The sequence below is a fragment of the Macaca mulatta genome, chromosome 16 (genome assembly GCF_049350105.2).
Source record: "Macaca mulatta isolate MMU2019108-1 chromosome 16, T2T-MMU8v2.0, whole genome shotgun sequence".
NCBI lineage: Eukaryota > Metazoa > Chordata > Mammalia > Primates > Cercopithecidae > Macaca > Macaca mulatta.
This window is the reverse complement of record NC_133421.1, coordinates 87,960,051-87,984,301: the sequence shown is the minus strand read 5'-3', so window position 1 is coordinate 87,984,301 and position 24,251 is coordinate 87,960,051. Positions and strand designations below refer to the sequence as shown.

At 57.4% G+C, this 24,251-nt stretch overlaps 1 protein-coding gene and 1 pseudogene across 5 annotated transcripts; one reads left to right on the top strand and one right to left on the bottom strand.

The window, feature by feature from the left end:
- Positions 1–1,009: 1,009 nt before the first annotated feature.
- On the top strand, positions 1,010–8,140 carry LOC144336002 (uncharacterized; annotated as a pseudogene). The gene is made up of 7 exons (XR_013407391.1): positions 1,010–1,305; positions 3,629–3,712; positions 4,424–4,507; positions 5,027–5,218; positions 6,019–6,155; positions 6,362–6,549; positions 7,074–8,140. The product of XR_013407391.1 is annotated as an uncharacterized LOC144336002 (transcript).
- TMEM235 (transmembrane protein 235) lies at positions 2,232–24,251 on the bottom strand. 4 transcript variants are annotated; one of them, XM_077973069.1, is made up of 12 exons: positions 23,450–24,251; positions 22,027–22,107; positions 21,860–21,943; positions 21,275–21,412; positions 19,817–19,916; positions 19,394–19,515; positions 17,046–17,295; positions 16,301–16,545; positions 15,250–15,379; positions 13,555–13,774; positions 7,057–7,219; positions 2,232–3,824 (listed from the first exon to the last, which is right to left on the bottom strand). In XM_077973069.1, exons 1-8 carry the CDS (start codon positions 23,637–23,639, stop codon positions 16,533–16,535), a joined length of 978 nt encoding a protein of 325 aa, XP_077829195.1. In that variant the 5' UTR covers positions 23,640–24,251; the 3' UTR covers positions 2,232–3,824; positions 7,057–7,219; positions 13,555–13,774; positions 15,250–15,379; positions 16,301–16,532. The 4 variants fall into 4 exon arrangements, with proteins under 4 accessions (XP_077829195.1, XP_077829197.1, XP_077829196.1 ...); XM_077973071.1 differs by lacking the exons at positions 2,232–3,824; positions 16,301–16,545; positions 19,394–19,515; positions 19,817–19,916; positions 21,860–21,943 and adding an exon at positions 21,661–21,771 and having other exon boundaries at positions 5,178–7,219; positions 17,057–17,295; XM_077973070.1 differs by lacking the exons at positions 2,232–3,824; positions 7,057–7,219; positions 13,555–13,774; ... (2 more) ...; positions 19,817–19,916; positions 21,860–21,943 and adding an exon at positions 21,661–21,771 and having other exon boundaries at positions 16,285–16,545; positions 17,057–17,295.

The window sequence follows — 24,251 nt, the reverse complement described above, 5'->3', positions numbered from 1 at the left end:
TGCCTGGCACCTGGACACTGCCTGGCGCACCGAACTTGCTCAACAAATCAATACTGAAAACGGTAAACGAGGGAAGCTGCGTTTTAGGGGCAGCATGACACGGTGATTTAGGGTTGCTCTCTGGAGACAGCCGCACCCCGCCCCGACCAATTCCTACCCAAGTGGCCTCCAGCTGTCTGTTAGCTCCGCGTCTCCCGTTCCCCATCTGCAAGACAGGGATAGCAATAGCGTTCCCCATCTGCAAGATCCCGTTCCCCATCTGCAAGACAGGGATAGCAATAGTCTCCTAGAGTTGTTAGGAGCTTAACTAAGCTAATATTTGCAAAGGGCCTGGGGCAGAGTCTGGCACACAGCAAGTGCCACACGAGCGTCTGCGCTATAAAAACTCACCCGGGGTCAGGCGCAGTGGCTCACGCCTGTAATCCCAGCACTTTGGGAGGCCAAGGCGGGCGGATCACCTGAGGTCAAGAGTTCGAGACCAGCCTGGCCAACATGGTGAAACCTCATCTCTACTAAAAATACAAAAAAAAAAAAAAAAAAAAAAAAAGAAAGAAAGAAACAAAGAAAAAGAAAATTAGCTGGGTGTGGTGGCACGCGCCTGTAATCCCAGATATTCGGGAGGCTGAGACAGGACAATTGCTTGTACCCGTGAGGCGGAGGTTGCAGTGAGTCAAGATCGCGTCACTGCACTGCGGCCTGGGCGACAAAGCGAGACTCTGTTTCTCTCTCTCACACACACACACACACACACAAAACAAAAAACAAACAACAAACAAACAAAACTCGCTCGGCCTCGGTTTCTCCTTCAATGAGCAGAACCTTCTGCTCCAGCATCACGGGCTCGCTGGTTCTCCTCCGCGACGCAGCACGAACTACAGCTCCCAGCGTGCCACGGGGCCCGTTCTCAGACGCTCGCGCAGGCACGCCGCGAGGGAGCGCGAACTACAACTCCCAGCGTGCCACGGGTCCCGCTCTCTGGCCCCCCGGCCCAGGGCGGCTGCTTCCCCGCTCTAGGAATTCTGGCCGCACCGACCCCGCCGCTCCCGCCGCCCTAGCTGGGGAGTACAAAAGTCAGCAGCTCCCGTCGGGATGGGGATCCGGGCGCTGTCCGCGCCATGCTCCGCAGACTGGCCCGAGCGGCGGCCCCGGTACATGGGGCTCTCCGGGCGCGGGGGTCTGGGAGCCGCGCGGGGGTCGCAGCCCCCGTGGTGGGCCTGCGCAGCGACACGGTGACCACGCCCGGGCCGCCCATGAGGCGCGCCATGGCCGAGGCGGTCGTGGGGGACGACTACGGCGAAGACCGGCGTGCAGGCCTGGGGTCGTGGAGGCGGCAACAGAGCGCTGTCCGTGGTGGACTGGGACGCAGGGGAGGTGGCTCTGCTGGAGCTTAAAACCCATTTATGCCTAGTGTTCCATTATTGGAACACTAAGCATCTGGGAGGTATTTATAGCCTACTGCTCAAGGTCATCGCCAAGGTCTGATGGCAACAATTCAAAAAATTGCAACCTCCGACATAAATGGGTTTAATGAACACCTGCCACAGGATAGGCTTGCCCTCTGCGTGCGTGCGGCTGTTATCTGAAAGTTAGAAATGCAGATTCCGGCCGGGCACAGTGGCTCATGCCTGTAATCCTAGCATTTTGAGAGGCCAAGGTGGGAGGATCACGAGGTCAGCAGTTCGAGACCAGCCTGGCCAACATGGTGAAACCCCATCTCTACTAAAAATACAAAAATTAGCCGGGTGTGGTGGTGGGCGCCTGTAATCCCAGCTTCTCAGGAGGCTGAGGCAGGAGAATCACTTGAACCTGGGAGGCAGAGGTTGCAATGAGCTGAGATCGTCCCACTGCAGTCCAGCCTGCACAACAAGAGCGAGACTCCATCTCAAAAAGAAAGAAAGAAAGAAAGACCAGGCGCAGTGGCTCAAGCCTGTAATCCCAGCACTTTGGGAGGCCGAGGCAGGCAGATCATGAGGTCAGGAGATTGAGACCATCCTGGCTAACACGGTGAAACCCTGTCTCTACTAAAAATACAAAAAGAAATCAGCCAGGAGTGGTGGCAGGCACCTGTAGTCCCAGCCACTCGGGAGGCTGAGGCAGGAGAATGGCATGAACCCGGGAGGCGGAGCTTGCGGTGAGCCGGACGCTACTGCACTCAAGTCTGGGGGACAGAGCAAGGCTATGTCTCAAAAAAAAAAAAAAAAAAAAAAAAAAGGAAAGAAAAGAAATGCAGATTCTCAGGGCCCGCTGAGGAGAACCTGTATTTCTACAGGCTCACCAGGTGGTTGTGTGTGCCCTGCATTGTCACCCAGCTGCCCCCTGAAATGGGTGATGTCCAGTCTTGCACAGGAGGGCTCTGAGATGTAGAGGGAGGCGCTCCAGGCCGCATACTTAGTAAATGGCAGAACCAAGGTTTGAACCAAGGGTCTTCTGACTCTGAAACCCACAACTGTTCTCCTGCACTGCCTTCCCCCACAGAAGGCAAACGGAAAATAGATGTAGAAAGGGGCAGGTTCTACAGGCTGCACCTCCCAAGGAGTGGGTTATAATGACCTAGGGAGTGTCTCCAGGGTACAGTGACCCCCAGCCCCAGCCCTGGGTTGTGAGTTGCCATAGTGAACCACTTTGACTGCTGGGGTGTGCACACCCCTCAGCTAGGACAGGACAAACCATGGGGTCGCCAGTTGGATCCCAAGGTCCCGTCTGTTAAGGGGTGGCTGGGGCTGAGCATGTATCCAGCTGCCGCCTAGTGTGGCCGGAGATGCTGACCTCCATGCTCCCAGGCAGCCTCACATGTCAACAAGTCACTGCCACGCAAGGGGAGGCTGGGGAGGTGCTTGAGTTGACGGGAGTCTATAGAGGGTGCCCTGGAAAGCAGAGGATGGGGAGAGGCTGTGGCTCATGGGGAAGGGTCCTTCCCAGAGGAACCCTCCTGCAGGCTGAGTGGAAGCAACCCAGGCAGGGAAGGAAGTGCCGGCTCACAGGGCAGGGGCTTCAGGAGCAGAAGCAGACTAGTGAGAAAGGTCTTCAGGGCTCAGGTGGGTATGTGGCAGGAGTGGAGAGTGCAGGAGGCTCTGAGGAACTGGGGGCAGAGGCCAGGTCACGCCAGCCCTGAGTGTCATGCTAAGGACTTGATGCCACAGTTGCGGGGGACCACAGTGGGCTTTACAGCAAGAGTGGGAGCCTTCCTCACCCTCCAGCTGCACCCTCATGCCCTGTCCAGCCCCCCAGTCACCCCTCCTGATGAGGAAAGGAAGTCAGCAGAGAAACCACAGGCCCCACCTGCAAAGGGCTGAGGGGAGAGGAAGTGAGACAGGTGTGAGGCCTGCCAGAGATGGGTTCAAACCACAAGAGAGGTTCTTGGGGGGAGCAGGGAGAGGCCATGGCCCTGGGGAGGTGGGGTGCAGAGTTCACTGAGGGCCCTGTGGAGCTGGATGTGTGGTTCCTAAGCCCACAGAGTGTGCAGCTGGTGGACAGGGCTCCAAACCCACTTGGCCGCTCACCGGAGCCTCGGGCTAGGGGCCTCACCTGGGCTCAGGGCATGCTCTGGCCCAAGTGACACAGGGAAAGCAGTGTGGACGGCGCTGACACCCGAGTGTGCGAGCACAATGGCTTCCCTGTCCCTCCACAGAGCTGCAAGAAATGCCTGTGGAGCTGCTAGGGCTGGAGCGCACCCTCTTTGTGCCCTCCAACACTATGGCCAACCTCATCTCTGGTGAGCACAGGGTGACTTCTGTCTACCCAGCGGGTCCTCAGTGCATACGGGGAGCTGTGACACTCATGGACCACATTCCTGCATTTCTGTTTGGTTCAGCCGGTGGGGAGCCCTGGAAAGAGATGGGGGAGGAAGAGAGTGGGGGCTACAGGTCTGCTCCTCCCCAGCTCCTCTTCCGAGGGTCCCCAGGGCCTTTGAGCCAACACCAGGGACCTCCCCACACAGCCCTGGCTCTGGGTTCCTGCAGCCACGCCTTCCTCTCACCCCTCAGGCCTGTCCTCCGGGCTTCCCTGCTCCTGCCTCCCCCTCAGTAAACCATCCCATGATTAAACACTGCCAGTTTCCCAGTGTATGCGTGCCATCTGTTTCCTGCCAGGGTCTGACGCCTGCAGGTGCCTTGGCGACTTGTCCACCCAGAAGCAGCATTACAGCAGCTTCTCCAGCAGGTGATGCTCTGCAGAAGGGCCTCGGGGTGCAGGTGTGCAGGCTGGGCGTGGCCCAGCGATTCCCAGCACAGCGTGGCCATCCTAGACTTGTGTGTTTAACGGGATGGTTTTCCGGCCCGTAGCACTGAGGTGTCTTGAAGGTGCTGTTTCCTTGCCGGCCTCAGGCACTTGAGTTGGCTGTAGCCTTAGGGCTCAGCCTGGCCACACTGAGCAGGGCCACATGCCTCCAGACTCAGTGCCAAGACGTGCCCTCCTTCTGTCTCAGTGATGTGTCACTGCCGGTGCTGGGGCTCCCAGCTCCTCCTTGGGCAGGAGTGCCACCTCCACATCTATGAGCAGAGTGGGGGCGGCTCAGGTAAGGAGCAGGCACTGCTCACCTGGGGCCCTGGGCATCCTTCAGCCAGCGCAGGCTGCTCAGGGGTAAGGCCCCAGGCTGAGACCTGCAGAGGGAAGGAAGGGACAGCCACGGAGAAGCTGGCTGGGATGGTGGCCTCTCCAGGGGAGGAAGGAAGGAGAGCAGAGCCCCAGATTTGCCACGTGGGGGCGGCAGCGGCTGGGGCTGGCCCCAGGCTTGCCAGGCAGACACCTGGGCGGTGCTTGGTGCCTGCTGCCCTCTAGTGGGCACTCAGAGCACTCCCGCGCTCCCGACAGGAGTCAGACAGCAGCATCTGAAGAGTTAACAGGGGAGGGGTCCAGTGCCCCCCAGCTGTGACGTCTGTCCAGGTGCACAGAACAGAGGAAAGGCTCCAAGGCCCAGGGCTCGGGGGAGCCGGCACAGGACTCAGGGTCTGGCTCCTTACTCCAGAGGAGCCCCCCACTCCGCCAGGAGGTGCCCCTGGAGCCCTCAGCCCTCATCTCCTCCCTGACCCACAGATTGCTAGAGTGTACTCCCACTCCCTTCCAGACCTGCCCCATGGCACACTGGACCTGGCTGAGCTGGAGAGGATGATCACATGGGGCCTCCGGAGCACCTACTACCAGGTCTGCAAGCTCATTTGCCTGGAGAACTCACACAGCACCCTGCGGGGGCCAGGTCCTCTCCATCGACTACCTACACCAGGTAGGCCCGGCGCCACCACTGTGCGCCCTCCACCAGCCTGATCCTGGCTTCCTGTGCCCCTGGCCCATCCTGGGGTTCAGTCCCCTCTGATTTGTGCCATGGGCACCCATCAGTGGCCAGACCTGTCTCAGGAAGGACACATGTATGGTCCTAGGCTGAGACACAAAGGGAATTATTGCCCCAGGCCAGGGCCCCTAGTGCCTGCAGCAGCCCAAGAGCAGAGATGCCCCCACCTCCAAGCCCCGAGAGCCGAGTCCCAGAGCAGCACCAGGGTCTGCTGCCTTGGCCTGGAAACACGCGCCCCGTCAGGCTGTAGGAACGAGCGTGTGTGAGTGCCCTCCACCTGGTCCTTGCCACCCACATGCAAGGTGAGGAGGCCGCAGTGTCTGAGCTCTGCTGTTTACCAGACACTAATTAGACAGCAGCCTAACCCTCCAAGCCTTTCGTTCCTTGCCTGTGAAATGGGAGCAGTAGCGTCTCCCTTGAGTTGTCGTGAAGCCTAAATGCGGTGACACACATTTACCCTTGGCCCACGGCTAGCATTTGGCCCATGGTCAGTGTGCGACAAAGCTGGGTTAAATGTGCACCCCCAGCCCCTCCCAGAGCCCAGCACGGAGGCTCAGGCAGCACAGCCTGACTGCTCAGGTCCCAGATCGCCAGAGCCAGTCACCAGCCAGGTCTCCTGATCCCTCATGATTCCTCAGGCAGCTAAGCCCAGACCCCTCCTTCCCTCTATGCCTCTCTCAGGCCCGGCCCCTCTGACTGCCTGCACCTCATCCCCAGGTGCACCTCATCTCCAGGTGCACCTCCTGGCCCAGACCTACAGGGCCCAGGTCCACCTGGATGGGGCCCAGCTGATGAACATGGCACTGGCCCTGCATGTCCCACCACCCACATCGTGGAGCACTGTGACTCTGTGTCTTTCTGCCTCTCCGAGGTGGGAAAGCCCTGGGCTGGCCTCCCACAGACAGGTGGGGTGGGGCGCCCCAGCAGGAGGCAGTGTTGGATTCCTGAGCTCCATCCCTGGCAGCCAGCCCCAGGTTCCCCTTTAACACCTCTGCAGACAGGGCTATGCATCTGTGCCTACCCCGGGCCAAGGACAGGGATGTGGGCTGGCAGGAGTCTCTCCTCGCCACCTCCCAGGGCCTGGGCGCCCCAGTAGGGTGCTGGGAGGCTCAAGGACTTCATTGAAGAAGCTTGGTGCCTCCAAAAAGCCCTGGGTGGAGGCGTGCACCAGGTGGGGGTGCTGGCCGCGGCGGCCCTGGTGGGACTGGCTGACACAGAGCAGGCACTGTAGCGGGACCACGGGAACGCCCAGAGATTCACCAAAGGTGCCTGGACAGGACACCCCACCCTTGCTTCCCTGTGCTTCCTCTGACTTGGCTTGAGCTGTGCCGTGGAGGGTCCCCCAGCAGGTCTGCAGGCTTCTGGACCCTGGGACTCAGGGTGGCCGTTGAGTCACTAGGGCGGGACCCAGGGCACCAGCTACTTCAGCAGGCCCTACTCAGTGCAGAGTCCAGCCTGAGGAAGCCCTCGGTGGATGGCCAGAATTGTAATGCTCCACAGAGTCTGGCAGAGCCTCTAACCCGGGTCTTTCATCTCTTCACTGAGTCCTCCAACAACCCCCTGACGTCCCTACTTCACAATGAGGAAACAGAGGCCCAGAGAGGTCATAGGTTTGTCTGAGATCACACAGCTAAACGCAGCAGAGCCCAGTCTGTGTGACTGCAAAGGCCAGGCTCTTCCTTCCCCCACGGCAACTGGACTGCCCCCTGCCTCCCGGGTGACCTCTCTGGGCAATGGGGTCAGGGTCAGAGCCTGGGGTGGTCTCCACTCACCTCAGGGCCTGGCCTAGGACTCCAGGAGCTGGTGTTGTCCATCTGCTCCCTTGATCCCACCTTCACGGAGACAGACATAGTGATGGTGAGTGTGGCTGGGTTGCGGGCTGGGAGCGCTGATGAGATGGCCCACACTGGCCACGTGGTGTGCATGCCGCTGTTCCTATGGACAGAGCAGTCGCCGTGTGGCACCACGACATCTGGGCACGGGACACTGAACTGGTGCTGAGGAAGTGGGAGTTTGTGCTGAGGCCGTTGGAGTCCTGAGGACAGAGTGACCGGACCCTGTGCCTGGGCTGGGATGGAAGCAGGGAGTGGAGGTGCTCCCAGCAAGCAGGCAGCGGAGGAGGCGTTACCTGCTCCTGGGGCTCTTTGATCCCCTTCACCCCCACAACACTCAGGGTCAGGACCTCCCCCGTGCTTGTCAGCACACCCTGAGTTCCTCCAGTGTCTGGGACAGGGTGCAGGGACAGGAAGGACACCCTTCTAGCTCCCATCACCAGAGCTCGGGAGGCAGCAGGGCCGGCCTTCACTCTGGGTCACAGAGGAGCCCTTTGTTCAGGGCCGCGTGGCCAGTGACGGCTTCCTGAGTTCAGGAAGGGAACCGTGAGAAGGAAGCAGTAAGGGATATGGTAACTTGATGGTGAGGGCTTTACCTGCTGTGGTGAGGGATTTCCACTTTATCTTGTGGTCCTCTAATATGTCTTTTCCTTTTTAGGAAATAAATGACTCAGGCCCGGGCATGGTGGCGTGAGCCACCAGCACTCTGGGAGGCCGAGGCAGGCAGATCACTTGAGGTCAGGAGTTGGAGACCAGCCTGGCCAACATGGTGAAACCCCATCTCTACTAAATATACAAAAATTAGCCAGGCATGGTGGTGCACGCCTGTAATCCCAGCTACTCGGGAGGCAGAGGTGAGAGAATCGCTTGAACTTGGGAGGTGGAGGTTGCAGTGAGCCAAGATTGCACCACTGCACTCCAGCCTGGGTGACAGAGCAAGACTCCATCTCAAAAAAAAAAAAAGAAAAAAAAGAAAAAGAAAAAGAAATTACTCTGCTTAATAAAATAATATGTCTGTATTGTAGATGATTTGGGAGTAACTCTCACTTTTAGCAATTCTTAGGGTAATTCAGGCAGACTCACTCAAAAAAAAAAAAAAAAAAAAAAGCCAGGCATTGTGGGGTGTGCATCTGTGGTCCCAGCTACGTGAGCGCCTGGGGTAGGAGGATCACTTAAGTCCAGGAGGTGGAGGCTGTAGTGAGCTAAGATCACACCACTGCATTCCAGCCTGGGCGACAGAGGGAGACCCCATCTCAACAAACAATCAATCTGATAGTACTAAAGGGCCTGCAAGGCAGTCATGAATTGTGAGGTCAAGATTGGGAGAAGAGGGAACCTAGAGAGGTGAGCCTGGCATTTGGGACACTTTTCCTCTACACAGCTGCTTAGGAGCTGAGGAACGGAGTAGAGCTTTTCACAGGCACACAGGGCTGAGGGGCAGAAGCTGAAGTTCAAGGCCTGCTGAAAGACCCTCGTAAGCGTCCCCTAACCCTCAAGCTTTGGGTTGGGTTGGGTCCCTGAGGGGCCACCCACTAGGAGTAAGGGCAATTGGAAGTTGACCGTCTGGCCGCCTGCCAGAAGTAAAGATCTGTCTTCTCTGGAGGAAGATGACGCCTCCCAGAGCCTCCAATTTCCTCTACAGTTATTCATATGGGATGCCCCCACTCAATCAGAAATAACCAGTCATACAATGGGACAAGATGTGATTGAAAATGAGAAGAAAAAAAAAATGGACAAAAGAGGCCAGGCATGGTGGCTCATGCCTCCAATTCCAGCACTTTGGGAGGCAGAGGCGGGCAGATCACTTGAGGTCAGGAGTTCAAGACCAGCCTGGCCCACATGGTGAAACTCCATCTCTACTAAAAATTAAAAAAAAAAAAAAAATAGCTGGGCATGGTGGTGTGGGCCTGTAATCCCAGCTATTCGGGAGGCTGAGGAAAGTAAATCATTTGAACCCAGGAGGTGGAGGTTGCAGTGAGCCGAGATCACACCACTGCACTCCAACCTGTGTGACAGAGCAAGACTGTCTCCAAAAAAAACAAAACAAAACAAAACAAAAGAAACAGACCCTTAGGTGACCCAGATAATGAAGTGGCTTGTGCCTGTACTCCCAGCTACCCAGGAGGCTGAGATGGGAGGATCACTTGAGACCAGGAGTTCAAGGCTGCAGTGAACCATGATCATGCCACTGCACTCCAGCCTGGGTGATAGAGCAAGACCCACCTCTAAAAAAATAAATAAATAGCTTGAGTGTGGTGGCTCACGCCTGTAATCCCAGCACTTTGGGAAGCCAAGGTGGGTGGAACACTTGAGATCAGGAGTTTGAGACCAGCCTGGCCAACATGGTGAAACTCCATCTCTACTAAAAATACAAAAATTAGCTGGGCATGGTGACACACACCTGTAATCTCAGCTACTCTGGAGGCTGAGGCAGGAGAATTGCTTGAATCCAGGAGGCAGAGGTTGCAATTAGCCAAGATTGCCCCACTGCACTCCAGCCTGGGTGACAGTGAGACTCCGTCTCAAAATAAAATTAATTAATTAAATTAAATATTCTAGGCTGGGTGTGGTGGCTCATGCTTGTAATCCCAGCATTTTGGGAGTCCGAGGCAGGCAGATTGCTTGAACCCAAGAGTTTGAAACCAGCCTGGGCAACATGGCAAAACCCTGTTTCTACTTAAAAGTACAAAAATTAGGCCGGGCGCGGTGGCTCAAGCCTGTAATCCCAGCACTTTGGGAGGCCGAGACGGGCGGATCACGAGGTCAGGAGATCGAGACCATCCTGGCTAACACAGTGAAACCCCGTCTCTACTAAAAAAATACAAAAAACTTAGCCGGGCGAGGTGGCAGGCGCCTGTAGTCCCAGCTACTTGGGAGGCTGAGGCAGGAGAATGGCGTAAACCCGGGAGGCGGAGCTTGCAGCGAGCTGAGATCCGGCCACTGCACTCCAGCCTGGGTGACAGAGCGAGACTCCGTCTCAAAAAAAAAAAAAAAAAAAAAGTACAAAAATTAGCCAGGTGTGACAGTGTGCACCTGTAGACCCAGCTACGTGGGAGACTGAGGTGAGAGGATTGCTTGAGCCCAGGAGGTGGAGGTTGCAGTGAACTAAGATTGTGCTACTGCATTCCAGCCTGGGTGACACAGAGAGATCCCATCTCAAAAAAATAAAAAATAAAATATTCAAGGAATTATAAGGCAAGATAAAAAATTTGGCAGGAATCTTGAAACTTTAAGAAGGCCACATGGAAATTCTAAAACTGAAAAATACGATAACTTAAGAACTCAGTAGATAGGTTTAACAGTAGATGAGACACAGCTGGAGAGAGAATTAGTGAAGAGGGAGATAAATCAAGAGAAATATCCAGATAAACAAAAGATGGTTCTTTGAAAAGAGTAATAAAATTGATAAACCTCTAATGAGACTGATCAAGAACAAGAGAAAGGAAGTATAAATAACTTGTGATAATATTAAAAAGGAATAAAGAGGCCAGGCTGGTGGCTCATGCCTGTAATCCCAGCACTTTGGCAGGCTGAGGCAGGTGGATCACCTGAGGTCAGGAGTTTGAGACCAGCCTGGCCAATATAGTGAAACCCTGTCTCTACTAAAAACAAAAAAAATTATCCAGGCCTGGTAGTGGGTGCTTATAATCCCAGCTACTCAGGGGAGCTGAAGCAGAAGAAGTGCTTGAACCTGGGAGTCAGAGGTTGCAGTGAGCTGAGATCCCACCACTGCACTTCAGCCTGGGCAAGAGAGTGAGATTCCGTCTCAAAAAAAAAAAAAAAAAAAAAAAAGAATAAAATAAAAATTACATATATATATGTGTGTGTGTGTGTGTGTGTGTGTGTATATATATATATATATATATATATAAATCTGAGACGGAGTCTTGCTCTGTCACCCAGGCTGGCGCTATCTCGGCTCACTGCAAGCTCCACCTCCCAGGTTCACACCATTCTCCTGCCTCAATCTCCCGAGTAGCTGGGACTACAGGCGCCCGCAACCACGCCCGGCTAAGTTTTTGTATTTTTAGTAGAGATGAGGTTTCACCGTGTTAGCCAGGATGGTCCTGATCTCCTGACCATGTGATCCGCCCACCTCAGCCTCCCAAAGTGCTGGGATTACAGGCATGAGCCACCGTGCCTGGCCAAAAAATTACCTATATTTTTATCATCCAAGAATAACCATTAATATTTTTTGTCTATTTCATTCTGGATATGTATATATGTATATAAATCTGTGTGTGTGTGTATGTGTATTAAAGAGGGGAGATACACAGTCACATCAGTGCTTTAGAAAGCCCTTAATAGGAATCGCAGAAGGAGGATTAGTTCTAGAATGGTCAAGTAGAGACTTCAGCTTAAGAGTGTTAACTTTGAGACCCCAAGAAGAGGTGATGAAGAAGTTGCCAGGAATATAAGCACAGAGTTCAGGAGAGGGCCTGGACTAGAGGAAGAGCTATGAGAAACCACAGCATGGGCCGGGCATGGTGGCTCACGCCTGTAATCCCAGCACTTAGAGAGGCTGAGGTGGGAGGATCACCTGAGATCGGGAGTGTGAGACCAGCCTGACCAACATGGAGAAACCCCATCTCTACTAAAAATACAAAATTAGCTGGGCGTGGTGGCACATGCCTGTAATCCCAGCTACTTGAGAGGCTGAGGCAGGAGAATCACTTGAACCTGGGAGGCGGAGGTTGCAGTGAGCCGAGATCACGCCATTGCACTCCAGCCTGGGCACCAGAGAACAGAGTGAAACTCTGTCTCAAAAAAAAAAAAAAAAGAAAGAAACCACAGGATGGTGGAAATCTTGGACTTCAGTGAGTGTAAGGGGAGAAGAGTCCACGTGGCAAGCAAAGGGCAGTCTCCCTCTGTCCTTCCATCTCTTAGAAGAATCCAGATCCGGCCGGGCGCGGTGGCTCAAGCCTGTAATCCCAGCACTTTGGGAGGCCGAGACGGGCGGATCACGAGGTCAGGAGATCGAGACCATCCTGGCGAACACGGTGAAACCCCGTCTGTACTAAAAAATACAAAAACCTAGCCGGGCGAGGTGGCGGGCGCCTGTAGTCCCAGCTACTCGGGAGGCTGAGGCAGGAAAATGGCAGGAACCCGGGAGGCGGAGCTTGCAGTGAGCTGAGATCTGGCCACTGCACTCCAGCCTGGGCGACAGAGCGAGACTCCGTCTCAAAAAAAAAAAAAAAACAAAAAAAACAGAAGAATCCAGATCCATACTGTGGAAGATCAAGTATACAGGAGTTCCCAGGGCCCCAGAACTGCTCTCCTGTGCTTGAGAAGGTGGTAACTCAGAAAATCAAAAGAAAGTCAGCAAGTCTCACACCTGTAACCCAACACTTTGGGAGGCAGGTGGATCACCTGAGGTCAGGAGTTCAAGACCAGCCTGGCCAACATGGAGAAATCCCACCTGCACTAAGAGCACAAAAATTAGCAGGGCGTGGTAGCAGGTGCCTGTAATCCCAGCTACTCAGGAGGCTGAGGCAGGAGAATCACTAAAATCTGGGAGGCGGAGGTTGCGGTGAGCCGAGATCGCACCACTGCACTCCAGCCTGGGCGACAAGAGGGAGACTCTGTCTCAAAGCAAAAAAAAAAAAAAAAAAAAAGAAGAAGAAGAAAGCCAGCAGCTCTAAGCCCCTGTAATTCCATGTCTCCCTTACTGACCTGTCTGGGGCAAGCACCAGCCAAAGTGCATTATATATCCATTGCTGCACAAGTGACCCCAAAACATAGTGCCTTAAAGCAACAATCATTTCCCATCGCACTGCAGGGTAGGAATTGGAGAGTGAGCCAGGTGTGGCAGCTCATGCACACCCATAGTCAATCCCAGCACTTCGGAAGGCCAAGGCAGGTGGACTGCTTGAGCTCAGAAGTTTGAGACCAGCCTGGCCAACATGGTGAAACTCCATCTCTATGTAAATAAAAACAAAAAGTAGCCAGGTGGCCGGGTGTGGTGGCTGGTCTGTAATCCCAGCACTTTGGGAGGCCGAAGTGGCGGGGGGCGGGTATCGCCTGAGGTCAGGAGTTGGAGATCAGCCTGGCCAACATGGTAAAACCCCATCTCTACTAAAAATACAAAAATCAGCCAGGCACAGTGGCGTGCGTCTGTAATCCCAGCTACCGGGAGGCTGAGGCAGGAGAATCACTTGAACTTGGGAGGCGGAGGTTGCAGTGAGCCAAGATCGCACCACTGCACTCCAGCCTGGGCGACAGAGCAAAAACTCCATCTCAAAAAAGAAAGTAACCAAGCCTGGTGGCTCACACCTGTGGCCCCAGCTACTTGAGAGGCTAAGGTGGGAGGCTCGCTTGAGCCCAGGAGGGCCATGCCTCAGTGAGCGGAGACGGAGCCATTGCTATCCAGCCTAGGTGACAGAGTGAGACCCTATCTCAAAAGAAAGCGGGGAGAGGCGGAATTTGGGAGTGGCTTACAGCTGGAAAGTTCTGGCTTGGAGTTTCTCACGAGGCTGTAGTCAGGACATCAGTGAGAACTGCATTAGCTGAATAATCCTCTTGCAGGCGGTGTGCTCACACAGCTGACGCGCTGCTGCTGCTGGTGGCGGAAGCCTCAGTGCTGCCCACGTGAACATCTCCTCAGGGCTTCCTGGGTGTCTTCGCAGTCTGATGACTTGCTTCCCCTAGGGTGAGCGGTCTGAGACCGAGGCAGAAGCTGCGTTTTATGACCTCTTCCCACGCTGGTACTTCTTACTTGACACCCAAGTCAGCTCTGACTCAGTGTGGTAAGGCCGACAGAGGGGTGAGCACCAGGAGATAAGGACAGATGAGGGCTCTTTTGGGGGCTGCCTACTGCATTTATAAATGCCAGCTGGGCAAAGGGCCTGAGCTCATGAGAGGCCCCTGTCCTCACAGAGGTCAGGCCCCTGGCAGGGGCACCCACCAGGTGGTGCAGATAAACGTGCCAGAGTGGGATGCAAGTACACCCAGGACCTGGCGGAGCTGGGCCACCCCTGGAGAAAGGGCTTTGCTGTGGTGAGAGGAGCAAGAACCTTCGATGCTGGGGGAAGGGCCTCTGAGTCAGGGCTGCTTTCCGGCATGCGCACACGCTTGCTCACACACACGCACAGGACACCTCTGGATGGACAGACGGGCGCACAGCTGGTGACAGTGTTTACTCGCCTTTGTGCTGTTTGTGACACACAGGCATGTGTTACCTATTTTGAAAAGTTCTAAGAAAAATCGAAGAAAGAGGCCCACTTGGGCCAGTGGATCCAACCGTGGGAACCACCACTACAAGGGGATTGGATGCACAGGCGCTCTCCTCTTGCTGTAAACAATGCAGCACCATTTGAGCCTGATGTTATGTTGTCTATTCTGGGTGACCTTGAACCATGCACTGTCTCTTCCCTGGGAGGCACTCATCCGCCTCTTAATCACATCTGCAAAGCCTGACACTCAGAGAACCATGAACACAGACAGAACCCTTGGGCCAATCACCGTGGAGACTAGCCAGTGAGTGAGGAGTTAACTGGCCAATCAGAGGGGGAGGAACACTGGCCAATCAGAGAGTGTGGCGCATTAACTGGCCAGTGTGGCGCATTAACTGGCCAGAGTGGCGTCAACTAGCTAATCAGAGGGTGAGGGATGTGGCTGGCCAATCAGAGTGAAGGAGTTGACTAGCCAATCAGAGCATGAGGGAGTCCACTGGCCAACTACAGGGTGAGGGTTGGCCAATCAGAGGGTGAGGGCTGTGGCTGGCCAATGAGAGAGTGAAGAAGTTACCTGGCCTGGCTGAATTCCACACCCCCTAGAACAGGTGGAGGCAAGGTGGGCAGGTCTGTTCTGGAAGGGAAGGTGCAAGCAGCACATCCCCCCGACACACACACTCTCCGGGAACTCTGCTGGTCCCAGCAGCCCCTCCCCGGTGTGTCTTCCCCAGTGTCCTATCCCCAGAGACCAAGCCCATCTGCCGTGAGAAGCCTGAAGTTAGGTTCACACCCCTGGCTTCCCAGCAAACCCCCGGGAGAAGCCTCCTCAGCAGAGGCGGGGGGCCAGGAGGAGGAGAGAAGGAGTCCCCCACACCTTTCCCCCCAAGCTGAGAGGACATGCCCACAAAGCCAGCCCTCGTTTCCAACACGGAGCCCCAGGCCCCGGCCTCCCTGTGCTGACCTTGGAATAAGTAGGCTTGTGTGTCTGCAGATGACTTCACAGTGGACACACACGTGCACACACGCTCTCAGAACACCTCTGGATGGACGGACACGTGCACAGCTGGTGACAGTGTTTGCTCACCTTTGTACTGTTTATGACAGACAGGAATGTGTTACCCATTTTGAAAAATTCTAGCAAAATAAAAGGCTTATATTGCACACAGCACAAGTGATTTACGTAAGAACAAATAGGCACGATGTTCCCACATGGAATGGTAAACGTTCAAACGCCAGGAGGAAGAGGAGGCCGGGCTCACCCCGCCCAGATTGGTCCTCACTGGGCCTCACCAAAACTGTGCCACCGCCTGGAGCTCCCAGGAGCTTCCTTAACCTTTGAATCAATAAGGAGACCTCGGGGTGGGGCAGAGAGGAGGAAGATCAAGCTACAAGAGGCCGCCACCTTCCCCAGCACACTTCTCAAGACTCAGGAAGGGCCCCCAAACCCCAAACGGGGCTGTTTACTGCTTCCACATGTTGCACAGGCCCTGGGAACCCTTCTCCTGCGGCCGCCTCAACTGTCCATCTGCATAACGGTGGGCGTGCCCCAGCTTTTGTGGTCCGAGGGGACCCAGGTGTGTGCTGGCCATTCCTGTTCTCACCTATCTCTTTCTGGGACCTGCAGTGGGCCTGGGCCTGCAAGCTGAGCCCCTCCCAACCTGGGGTTCTGCCCTCTGTTTAACAAGTCTGCATCCCAAACTCCAGGCCTAGCCCTGCACCACCCCAGGCAGCCCGGGTCCCTGTGGTCAAGAAGCCCCCTCAGCCAGGCCCCCTTTGAGGCAAGCAAGGAGTGGCCCCAAACTCCTCCACCATGGCATGACACCCCCATGCCACCCTTCTGGGACTTCCATCTCTGCCAGCTCAGTGTGCCCACCAGGGCACTCACAATGGCATACCTCCCCCGGGTTGCTGAAGAGGGGAAGGGTCGGGGGCCGGAAGCAGCAGAGCCTGTGCCAGGACAAGGACAGAGACATGGGCGCCTGCTCTCCCCAGAAGTGTTCAGTGAAAAGTACCTAGCAGGCTTGAAAACAAGGGAGCGGACGGAGGGGCACATCTGGCTGGCTCAGCTCCTCGCCCCCCACACCTGCAAGTCGGAGGGGACTCTCGGGCCCTCTCCTCAGCCTCTTCTCCACTAAGCCGGCCCTCCGGGGAGAGTGGACAGAACGAGGCCAGGGAAGCCTTGGCCTGAAATGGCATTTCTCTGGTACCGGGTGATCTGGGTGGGTCCCTCTGCCACTCTGGGCCTCAGTCTCCCCCTCTGTAAAATGGATAAAGGGTAGCCATTGAGTAGGGCCACTGTGGGACTGGAGAGCAGCATGGAGCCCAGCCCCACCGCATTTAACAGACTCCTACTTTTCTCCCAGGTCCTTAGGAACGGGGGGCAGCAGTGGCTCATGAGCCTGCTGGGGGAGGGGCGAGTTCAGGCCACACCCTTGAGAGGCCCCCACCCAACTCTGCCACTCAGCCTGTGTCACCTGGGCCACTTCCTCTTTCTGGACTGGCTCTTCTCATCTTTAAGAGGCAGTTGAACCAGTTAGTCCCTAACGAGCCTGCCGGGGCAGGGGAGCCGCCCCAAATATCTATGGAGAAACCTGAGCTGGATTCTTGGCTCTGTCCCCCACCCCTTGTCACCCCCCAGGGCTGCTTTCTGGCCAGGACCCCAGCCAGACCCAGGGAAGGGATTCCCAGACTCTCAAGGGGCCCTGGCCCTGACAGCCAATCCCAGGAGGTGCAAAGAGAAACACAGCCCCCTCTCACCTCCCTCCCACCTGCTGGGGGCTCAGATGACTACAGAGTGGGGGGCTCAGGCTGAGGGTCCGGGCTGCCGAGAGCAGGAGGGCTCCGCTGAATGCCTCTGAGGCACAGGAGCCCCAGGCCAGGGCCATGGACCAGCCGAAGCTGACGCGGACGCCCTGCACGTGCTGTGGGCCGTACTGCCGCGCCGTCTCCGCGAAGGCCAGGTGCGAGTAGCTGATGTAGATGCTGACCCCCACCAGGGTCAGGACACCTGGGGGAGAGATGGGGCGGGCAGCTGCTCTGTATCTGCTCCAGCGGGCCCAGGCCCAGGTGGTCCTGCAGATACCGCCTCAGCATCCCCGCCCCGCTGGCATTCAGGCAGAGCTGCAGGCAGCACACCACCCTTCCTGTCCTGGTTAGCCTTGCCTGGCGATCAACCTGGCCCCCAGACACCAACTCCTGCTTGGGGTCAGACAGGACCCCAAGGTAGTCAACTGCATTTGGGGGAGTGGAGCTTTAAGAGGCTGCAATTCAGTCCTCAAACCCCAGAGACCTCATCCCACAAAGCCTCCGCAAACAGTGCCACCTGCCCCTCAACATGGTTCCCACTCACATAACTGCCCCCACACACCCTGTACCCTCCATGGCCCCCAGCACACACACGCCCATACACACACACACGCCCATACACACACGCACATGCACACACATGTACACGTACACATTCGCACACATTCACACACAGACAGCCATGGCCTCTGCTGGCAGCAGGGTTGCCCAGTGCTCTGAGCAGAGTGAGTCCCTGCCCTGCACCCCCGCCTCCTCTTCCTCACACCTTCGCCCTCTCTACCTCTGGGGCTAACATCCCCCTCCGACTCTCCTTCCAGAGCCCCCCTGTCCTCCCAGCTCTGAGTTTCGGGCCCTTCCTCAGGGGAGGAGGCCTGCCCTGGGCCCTCCTCGCTCCTCCCTCCCACTCTCCACGTGGTCAAAGCTGTTGTCAAAGGAATGAAGCCGAGCTTTGCACAGGGTGGCAGGCACCAGGTTTCATCCAGCAGTTCAGGGTCCAGCGAAGAGCTGGGCAGGGGACTCAGCCCATGCCCCCAGGGTGTTTTCCTGTCCGCTGGGCTTGGAGGAGCCAGCCCGGAGTGCCACCCCCTTCCCACAGCTTCAGGCTGATGAGAAAGCCTGTCCTGGGTGCCGACTGTAGGGAATGTTAGCCAGGGGGGCAGGTGGCCCTGATTTCCCCACAGGCACTTCCTGGGTACACAGGGTCCCCTCTGGGCACTGTCCAGCCAAAAGAAGGCCACTGACCCAAGCTGACGTTCAGGGCCAGGTCTGGATCTCACTGGTGCCCAGTGAAGGGGCACAGCCCAGCCTGGGCTTCTGTGATTCCCCTGGGAAGAGTGGGAAGAAGACGGCATGGGGAGGCCGGGGGAGGGAGGACATATAGGTGCCTGCCCGGCTGGGCAGTGTAGCAACAGAAATGATGGATTTACTTTGGGGAGGAATGTGAAGCCAAATAGAATGAAGCAGGCCCTGGGAGAAGCAGGGGCGGGGGCCAGCCCCCAGCAGCGGGGGTTGACTGCGCGGCAGGAGGTGCCTGTCTCTGCCTGCGGCACTGGCCTCAGCTGCAGCCCAAGGCCCCACTTCCTGGCAGGCCGCCCCACCAGCTGAGCCCTCTCCAAACACCAGCTGCCTCCTGTAGACTGGCCGAGGACACGGCCTTTCTCCCAAAATGAAGGCGAAGAGTAAGTTTCCACGCTGGGACCTGAAGTGCCTCCCGACTCCCTGGTGAGGGGGCCTGGGCTCAGCTCCTGGCAGACCTCCCAGTCAGCCTCCCGCCTCCTAAAGGAGGCCTCCGCAGCTGGCACCTGCAGCCTCAAGCTGGGAAACTCTAGAGGACTGTGTCACCACAGGCCCTGTCGGTCCTCCAGGCCCCCCATGATCCTGTCTCAGGGAAGGGCACCCAATCCGTCTGGGGTGCTCCATCTCCCTCCCGCTCCTTGCAGTGCTAGTGAGGGGTGAGGGCTGAGCTGACCCTAGGCAGGTGCCCTTGGTGTGACATCCTGAGACCCCTCTGTGCTTCGGCCCACAGCTGACCCTCATTCTAGGAGTGGAGGCCCCCTCTGCCTGGGGAGGCTGGAGTCGCAGTGGAACCCCTACCCATCCACCAGCTACCTCCAGCCCCTCCGCCTCCTAGCCGGTGCCTTCGCTCCCAGGCACAATGCAGAGGGTCCGTGTCCCTGTAAGTTCTTCCGGTTACAATCCCGACCCAATCATTCCCGTCACTGTCTCCCGGTTACAATCCCAATCCGATTACTCCTGTCGCTGGCCCCGAAGGTCCTCGTGATTGGATTTTGAACACTCACAGATGGGCTCCAGGGTCCGGTCATTCGGATTCTTCCTGATTTCATCGTCTAGAGGAGACCTTGACTTCAATGTTGCTCTCATGTGGCCTGTGATCAATGCCAGGGCTGCTGGCTTCCCCAATCTCTGCACCCAGCCGGGCCTCCTCAGTGGCAGAGGCCTCCCAGAGAAGCAGGGAGGGTGCCCCCAGCCCTGGACGGTCCGCTCCTTGTGGCCACGGCCTTGACAGTGGAGCTGGCCTGAGACACCAGGCCTGGCCTTGGTTGACAGGGGCGGCTGAGGACAGACCGTCTGGAGCCCCCAGTCTACCTTCCACAACAGCTAGCGCTGGGCAGTCGGTGGAAACTGAGGAGACAGCACAGCGGGATTGGAGCCCAGGCCCTCGTCCCTCTCCAGGCCTCAGATTTCTCATCTGCAGCTGGGACTGAGGAGCTTCGGAGGAGCACCTGGCCAGCACTCGGCATGTAGTCAGAGCTGGAGCCATGTCAGTGGATGGGTAGTTACCGGTTACAGTCTCAGCTTGTGCTGGGGTCAGAGCTGAGGCCTCTGGTGCCCCGTTGCACCTGCCTTCATGCCTGGCCCTGCCTCGTCTCTGCCAAACCCCTGAGCCCTTGCTTCTCCCACCAGGGCAGTGTGGGAAGGAGAAGGTGTGGTAAGGGGCTGGCCCCAGGTCCCCCAGCATGATCTGACCCAGCAAAGCAGGTCCTGGGGTTGCCCTGGAGGCCCTCATCCCCCCACCCCCGCCAAGAAGCTTGGACCCTGGTGCTCCTCCCTGTCCGAGGCTCTGACCCACAGCCAGAAGCCCTGCTCCTATCCCAGTGCTATGGTTTGGCGTCCCAGCCCGAATCTCATGTGAAATGGTAATCCCCAGTGTTGGAGGTGGGGCCTGGAGGGAGGTGACTGGATCATGGCGGTGGCTTCTCATGAATGGGTTAGCAACATTTCCCTTGGTGCTATTCTCTGGATAGTGAGTGAGTGCTGAGATCTGGTTGTTTAAAAGTATGTAGCACCCAGCTGGGCGCAGTGGCTCACACCTGTAATCCCGGCACTTAGGGAGGCTGAGGCAGGTGGATTATCTGAGGTCAGGAGTTTGAGATCAGCCTGACCAACATGGAGAGACCCTGTCTCTACCCAAAATACAAAATTAGCTGGGTGTGGTGGCACATGCCTGTAATCCCAGCTACTCAGGAGGCTGAGGCAGGAGAATCGCTTGAACCCGGGATGCGGAGGTTGCAGTGAGCTGCGATCATGCGATTGCACTCCAGCCTGGGCAACAAGAGCAAAACTCCATCTCAAAAAAAAGAAAAAAAAAAGTGTGTAGCACCTCCCTACTCTCTTCCTCCTGTCCCAGCCATGTGAAATGCTGGCTCCCTGACTTGGCCTTCCGCCCGTGATTGTCATTTTCCTGAAGCCTCCCCAGAAGCAAAGCAGATGCCAGCATCATGCTTCCTCTACAGTGTGCAGAACCATGAGCCGATTAAACCTCTTTTCTTTATTAGCCTAGCTAATTTTTGTATTTTTAGTAAAGATGGGGTTTCACCATGTTGGTCAGGCTGGTCTTGAACTCCTGACGTCAGATGATCTACCCACCTCAGCCTCCCAAAGTTCTGGGATTACAGGCATGAGCCACCGCGCCCAGCCTAAACCTCTTTTCTTTATAAATTACTCAGTCTCAGGCATTTCTTTATAGCGATGTGAGAACAAATATACATGGGTACCTTCTGGAACCACAGGGAGCTGCCTGCCATGGCTCCATCACCAGGCTCAGCACCTGCCCAGAGGGAAGCAGGGGACGAGGGCAACAGTAGAGGCAGCACGCCACTCCCGGAACCTGTGGCCCAGCTCCCGTCTTTGGAGCCACTCTCCCAGGGCCCCAGACTCACCCCCCAGCAGGAAGTAGCAGCCGGTGAAGAGCAGCAGAGGCGCGCTCTGGGCCAGGGAGCTGAGCAGGCCGCAGATCCAGCCGCATACGAGAAGGACCAGGCTCAGGGGCAGGACCACCATGACTGCGCGGTGCAGCACTGCAGGAGAGGGGGCTCAGGTGAGAATTCTGGTCCAGGTAGGCCCTTCAGCGCTTGTCTGCCAGAGGACAGTGACATGGTGCTTCATCTTCTCAGGAAAAGCGGCTGACGCCCATCTCCGTGAAAACCACTGGACCTTCCCAGTGGCCCCCTCTCGCCCTGGCAGGGGCTTCCTAAGGCCGGGAGAGGGAGGCGTCCCCAGAACCCTCCCAACCCCCATCCCAGGCCTCGCATGTCCCCCGACCCACCAGGGGGAAGGTGCCAGTCAGGTAGACAGCAGGCCATCTGGAAGAACCGAGTCCTAAATGGGGAGCCAGGAGTCTGCAGTGCCCACAGTATCCAGCCACGCTCGGAGCTGCCTGACTTCCCCAACAACAAAGAATGAGCCTTCGCCACTGAGAGGGAAACTGAGACAGGGGAAAAGAGGACAGGCTGGGAGCCGGGCACCTGTGGTTAGGCACAGTAGCACAGCACTGGGACAGGTCTGCGGGGAAATGTCCTCTTGGAGATGCAGGGGCAGTGGAAGCAGTGCTGCGGGATGGGGATGGGGATGGCTGGGATCCAGCCTTGCCTGAATATTTGGAAAGGACGAGGCAGCCCCACCCACGACTCACAGACGAGGTGCTGCACCGAGGTGGAGACGTCCAGGCTCTCACTGGCGAAAGGGTCGACCAGCGGGATGCAGCTGTTCTGCCCTGGGAAACAGAGGCCTCAAAGCCTGGGGCCTGGATGCTGTGAGGCACCCAGCAGCCTACCCGAGCCCAGGGGACCCCCCGGCACCACAGGGCCCTGCCACCTTCTCTCTCATGCTGAAACTCGGGGCTGGGACTCCAAGTGGGATGAAAGGCCCAAGACCTTTCGCCTTATTTTCACATGCAAGTTATGCCTGCACAGATGCATTTTTAAAATTTCAAACGCTCCATGGAGGCTCCCTCAGAGTCCGTCAGGCAGGGGTCCTTGTAATGCGTTTGTGTGTGGAACTCAGGCTTTCCTTTGGGTCAGGAAAAAGGTGTGTGCAAAACGGGTTCCTGGGAAGCCTTGCTCCAGAATCTTCCTGACTCGTGTCATGTGGGCATACATACTCTGGTTCTCACACACGTGCAGAGCCACCTGCATAGGCACATGCGTGTGCACACCTGCACACAGGTGCATGTCAGAAGGTCTTTGTAGCACAGTTAGGCACAGTCTATCGGATGGATGAGCACACGGCTCCTAACTCCTCCCCAGTTGCACTGAGGAAGCCACCAGCACACGCGTACCACCCACACTTGCACTCACTCATACATGCCCACACACTCTCACATGCACATACATGCACACTAACATGCACACACAACTACACACACTCACATTCATATTTACATACACAGCCAGGTGCTCACACATGTTATATTCAGCACATGCACACATATTCAGATGCGCACACACACTCACTCACACTCAGACCTCCTTGCCATGCCAGCCCCCTGTGCAGGGGAAGCTCCCCAGGCGCCGCAGCTCCTGAGGAGGGAGCTGGGGGGAATGGAGGGGGCCCTGTGGACCCTGCAGCCTCCTCTCTCCCTGTGCTCTGAAGCCTCTGCACACATTTGGAACCCCTGTCCCCGCGGCATCAGTATGTGTGGGGTGAGCAGCTCTGACGGTGCCTGACAGGGAAGGGGACAAGGGGCTGCAAGGCCCAAACCCCGGGGAGGGCGATCAAGAAACAACCCCTGGTGACTTGGATGAGGCCCCCCAGCTACACACCTGGAGGCTTCCCTCCCCGACCCTCGCCCCACAGCCCCCTCCTCCGGCTGTGAGGGGCCCTGAACAGGGCTCCCTCCCTCCTGTAGCCCCTGGACTGTCAATTTTGGAGGGTGACGGAGGGTGATGGGGAGGGAGCTGAGAGACACCCTGGGGCAGAGCGGGATGCAAGGGACGGGTCCTGGGAGGGGGTCTGGCGGGGCGACACGGGCGGGGTGACACGGGCGGGGCGGGGTTACGGGGGTGTCGGAGGGAAGAGGTCGCGGAGGGAGGAGGGCCGGCGGGGTGGCCGGTTACCTTCGCAGACGCGCCAGAGCCCCGAGTGCGAGGAGAGCAGCTCTGCGCGCCCGGGCCCGGCGCTGCCATTGCCGGCGTCCGTCACCTCCAGGATGTACCAGTAGTCGCTGGCGACCGCGGCGGCCAGGAGCGCGAAGCTGAGCAGCTCACCGAGGGCGGCGGCCAGGAGCAGCACACGCAGCCGGGCCATGGGGGCGGCCGGCGGGTGGGGACGGGGGTAGCGGGGCCCGGGGGGTGGCGGGGGACGCGCGGAGCCGGGAGCCGGGGGGCGGGGGACGCTGGAGCCGGGGGGCGGGCGCGGCGGCGCTCGAGGCTCTTCTGGGCACGTCCCCGCTCCTGCCCGCGCACTGGCCTAGCGGGCCCCCTGGGGTCGCAGGGAGCTCGCACCTGGGAGAAAGGAGAGGAAGTCGGGAGCCGCGCGGCGAACCTGGAACCTGGGCTTCAATCCCAGCGTCCCCACGTGCCCTGGGCACGTTGCTTAATCTCCCTGAACCCCGGCTCTTCAGCAACCAAATGGGACGCGCCTGTCTGGCCGGGCTGTGCAGGGCTTGGGAGGAGGAGGGAGGGTCCGCCAGAGACAGACCCCAGGAGGATGGCCGGCCGGGAAGCAGGACCACCCACCCGCGCTCCTGGGCTCCTGGAAGCATAGGAGCCTGGCACGGGCTGGCCCTGGGGTCCTGTATCAGTCCTGAGGACCAACCAGACGGCAAGTGTAGTGCGTGGGCCCCGCGGCTGGGCCGGGGGCTGAGGAAGGAAAAAACCTTGCTTTGGATTCGCTCATAATTACAAATGCCCCCTCCAG

What these genes read in the sequence shown, in the direction of transcription:
- TMEM235 (XM_077973069.1), bottom strand. Translation starts at nt 23,639, where the DNA reads ATGGCCCGGCTGCGTGTGCTGCTCCTGGCCGCCGCCCTCGGTGAGCTG. An exon ending in CTCGGTGCAGCACCTCGTCT is followed by an intron (nt 21,944 to 22,026) that starts GTGAGTCGTGGG and finishes CCCATCCCGCAG; the next exon opens with CACTGCTTCCACTGCCCCTG. An exon ending in TGCTCCTCCGAAGCTCCTCA is followed by an intron (nt 19,516 to 19,816) that starts GTCCCAGCTGCA and finishes CTGGGTGCAGAG; the next exon opens with ATTGGGGAAGCCAGCAGCCC.